Source organism: Marmota monax, unplaced genomic scaffold (genome assembly GCF_021218885.2).
Source record: "Marmota monax isolate L192 unplaced genomic scaffold, Marmota_monax_Labrador192_F-V1.1 WCK01_AAM20220418_F8-fsc00054, whole genome shotgun sequence".
Taxonomy (NCBI): domain Eukaryota; kingdom Metazoa; phylum Chordata; class Mammalia; order Rodentia; family Sciuridae; genus Marmota; species Marmota monax.
The window spans coordinates 12,943,325-12,945,779 of NW_026692145.1; the positions used below are offsets into that span (position 1 = coordinate 12,943,325).

General features: G+C 52.6%; 1 protein-coding gene across 1 annotated transcript; it reads left to right on the forward strand.

Annotated features, from left to right (window-relative positions):
* Positions 1-218: 218 nt before the first annotated feature.
* Positions 219-2,082, forward strand: LOC124075250 (serine/arginine-rich splicing factor 4). The gene has a single exon (XM_046418767.2). It carries the CDS (start codon positions 329-331, stop codon positions 1,829-1,831), a length of 1,503 nt encoding a protein of 500 aa, XP_046274723.1. The 5' UTR covers positions 219-328; the 3' UTR covers positions 1,832-2,082.
* The last annotated feature ends 373 nt before the right edge of the window (positions 2,083-2,455 follow it).

A 2,455-nucleotide genomic window follows, 5' to 3' on the forward strand; every position in this document is an offset into this window, starting at 1 on the left:
AATAGATTGGTTACTACCAAAATTTGAGGGGAGAAAGGTGTGAGGAATTAGCCATCTTGATTAGCAACCTTATTAATCTGAGTTAGAGCTATTTCCAAATATCAAATCTATTTTCAAAACCCAAGAATTCAACTCCCACTTCTGGGAGCATAAGAGGGAACACATTATTTCTTACCTGAAATTCAAAAATAGTGCACAATAAGAAAGAAGAGGTTCGGCTGCGTCCGTCCCGCCGCCCGCCCGTTGCCACCGTCGCCGCGCTCTCGCTTCGCCGGCCGCCGCCTAAGGGGGGCCGGGGCCGGGGCCAGCCGCCACCGCCGTTGCCGGGATGCCGCGGGTATACATCGGCCGCCTGAGCTACCAGGCCCGGGAGCGCGATGTGGAGCGCTTCTTTAAGGGCTACGGGAAGATCCTGGAGGTGGATCTGAAGAACGGATACGGTTTTGTGGAGTTTGATGATCTGCGTGATGCAGATGATGCTGTTTATGAACTGAATGGCAAAGACCTTTGTGGTGAGCGAGTAATTGTTGAGCATGCCCGCGGCCCCCGGCGAGACGGCAGTTACGGTTCTGGACGCAGTGGATATGGGTATAGAAGAAGTGGCCGAGATAAATATGGCCCTCCTACCCGCACAGAGTACAGACTTATTGTGGAGAATTTGTCAAGTCGATGCAGCTGGCAAGACCTAAAGGATTATATGCGTCAGGCAGGAGAAGTGACCTATGCAGATGCTCACAAGGGACGCAAAAATGAAGGGGTGATTGAATTTGTATCTTATTCTGATATGAAAAGAGCTTTGGAAAAGTTGGATGGAACTGAAGTCAATGGCAGAAAAATCAGATTAGTTGAAGACAAGCCAGGTTCTAGACGGCGCCGGTCTTACTCCAGGAGCCGTAGTCATTCAAGGTCTCGCTCTCGGAGCAGACATTCCCGGAAGAGCAGAAGCCGAAGTGGCAGTAGCAAAAGCAGTCATTCTAAGAGCCGATCCCGGTCCAGGTCAGGCTCCCACTCCCGGAGCAAGAGCCGGAGCCGCAGCCAGAGCCGCAGCCGCAGCAAGAAGGAGAAAAGCAGGAGCCCCAGCAAGGATGACAAGAGCCGCAGCCGCAGCCGCAGCGCGGACAAGAGCCGCAGCAAGAGCAAAGACCACGCCGAAGACAAAGTCCAGAACAGCGACAGCACCGGGAAACCCAAGAGCCGGAGTCCCAGCCGCCATAAAAGTAAGAGCAAAAGCAGGAGCCGCAGCCAGGAGCGGAGGGTAGAGGAGGAAAAGCGCGGGAGCCGGAGCCGCAGCCAGGAGAAGGGCCGGAGCCAGGAGAAGAACCTCCTCAAGAGCCGGAGCCACAGCAGGAGCAGGAGCAAAGGGGGCAGCCGCAGCCGGAGCCGCAGCAAAAGCAAAGACAAGAGGAAGGGCAGGAAGAGAAGCAGAGAGGAGAGCCGCAGCCGCAGCCGCAGCCGCAGCAAGAGCGAGCGGAGCAGGAAGCGCAGCAGCAAGCGCGACAGCAAGTCAGGCGGCAGCAGCAGCAAGAAAAAGAAAAAGGAAGAGGACCGTTCGCAGTCCAGGTCGCCGTCTCGCTCCGTGTCAAAGGAGCGGGAACATGCCAAGGCCGAGTCTGCCCAGAGGGAAGGCAGAGGAGAGGGTGAAGCTGCCGCCCCCAACCCCGAGACCCGGTCCAGGTCAAGATCCAATTCCAAATCGAAACCAAACCCGCCATCAGAATCACGCTCCAGATCAAAGTCAGCTTCAAAAACCCGATCTCAGTCCAAGTCTCGATCCAGGTCTGCTTCCAGGTCGCCCTCCCGGTCTCGATCGCGGTCCCACTCAAGGTCCTAACTGGCTACAACCACGGCTGGAACTACCCAAGAAGTCTTTTGTACATGTTTGGTAGCCGTAGCACAAGTGATTGAAGTAGAACCTCCGTCACTGCTGTACATTTTTAACTCCCCTAATGGTGTGTCTATAATTGTTAAATCTAAGTGCTTCCTCTCAGTAAAGCCTCCTGGCGCCAGGCCTTCCTGCTCGACTGAAAAAAAAAAAATCTTTGAAACCCCTTTCCTCATGGCCCACAGTAGAATATCCAAAATGCCTCGGCTCTCAGGCCTGGCCTTTCCCACAGGGAGCTCGGCACCTGGACGGCTTTAAGGCTGGAATGATGGCATAGGTAGGTATGGTGAGTTCAACCATTTTTGCCCTTGAATTGACTCCCTTTGATGTATGCCATTTAGTGAAAGTGCTAAGTCTTCAGTTTCCTACCATTTTGGTTTCATATTTTTGGACCTAACAAAGTTGTGAATAGCACAGTCGAGGAAAATTGATACCTGCAGTATTATGTCACAGGGCAACTCTTAGACAATATAAAGGAGTAGAGATATTACCATGCATCTTATCTGATCATAATGGAATGAAACTGAAAATCAACGATAAAAGAAGGAAGGAAAAAGCATACATCAATTGGAG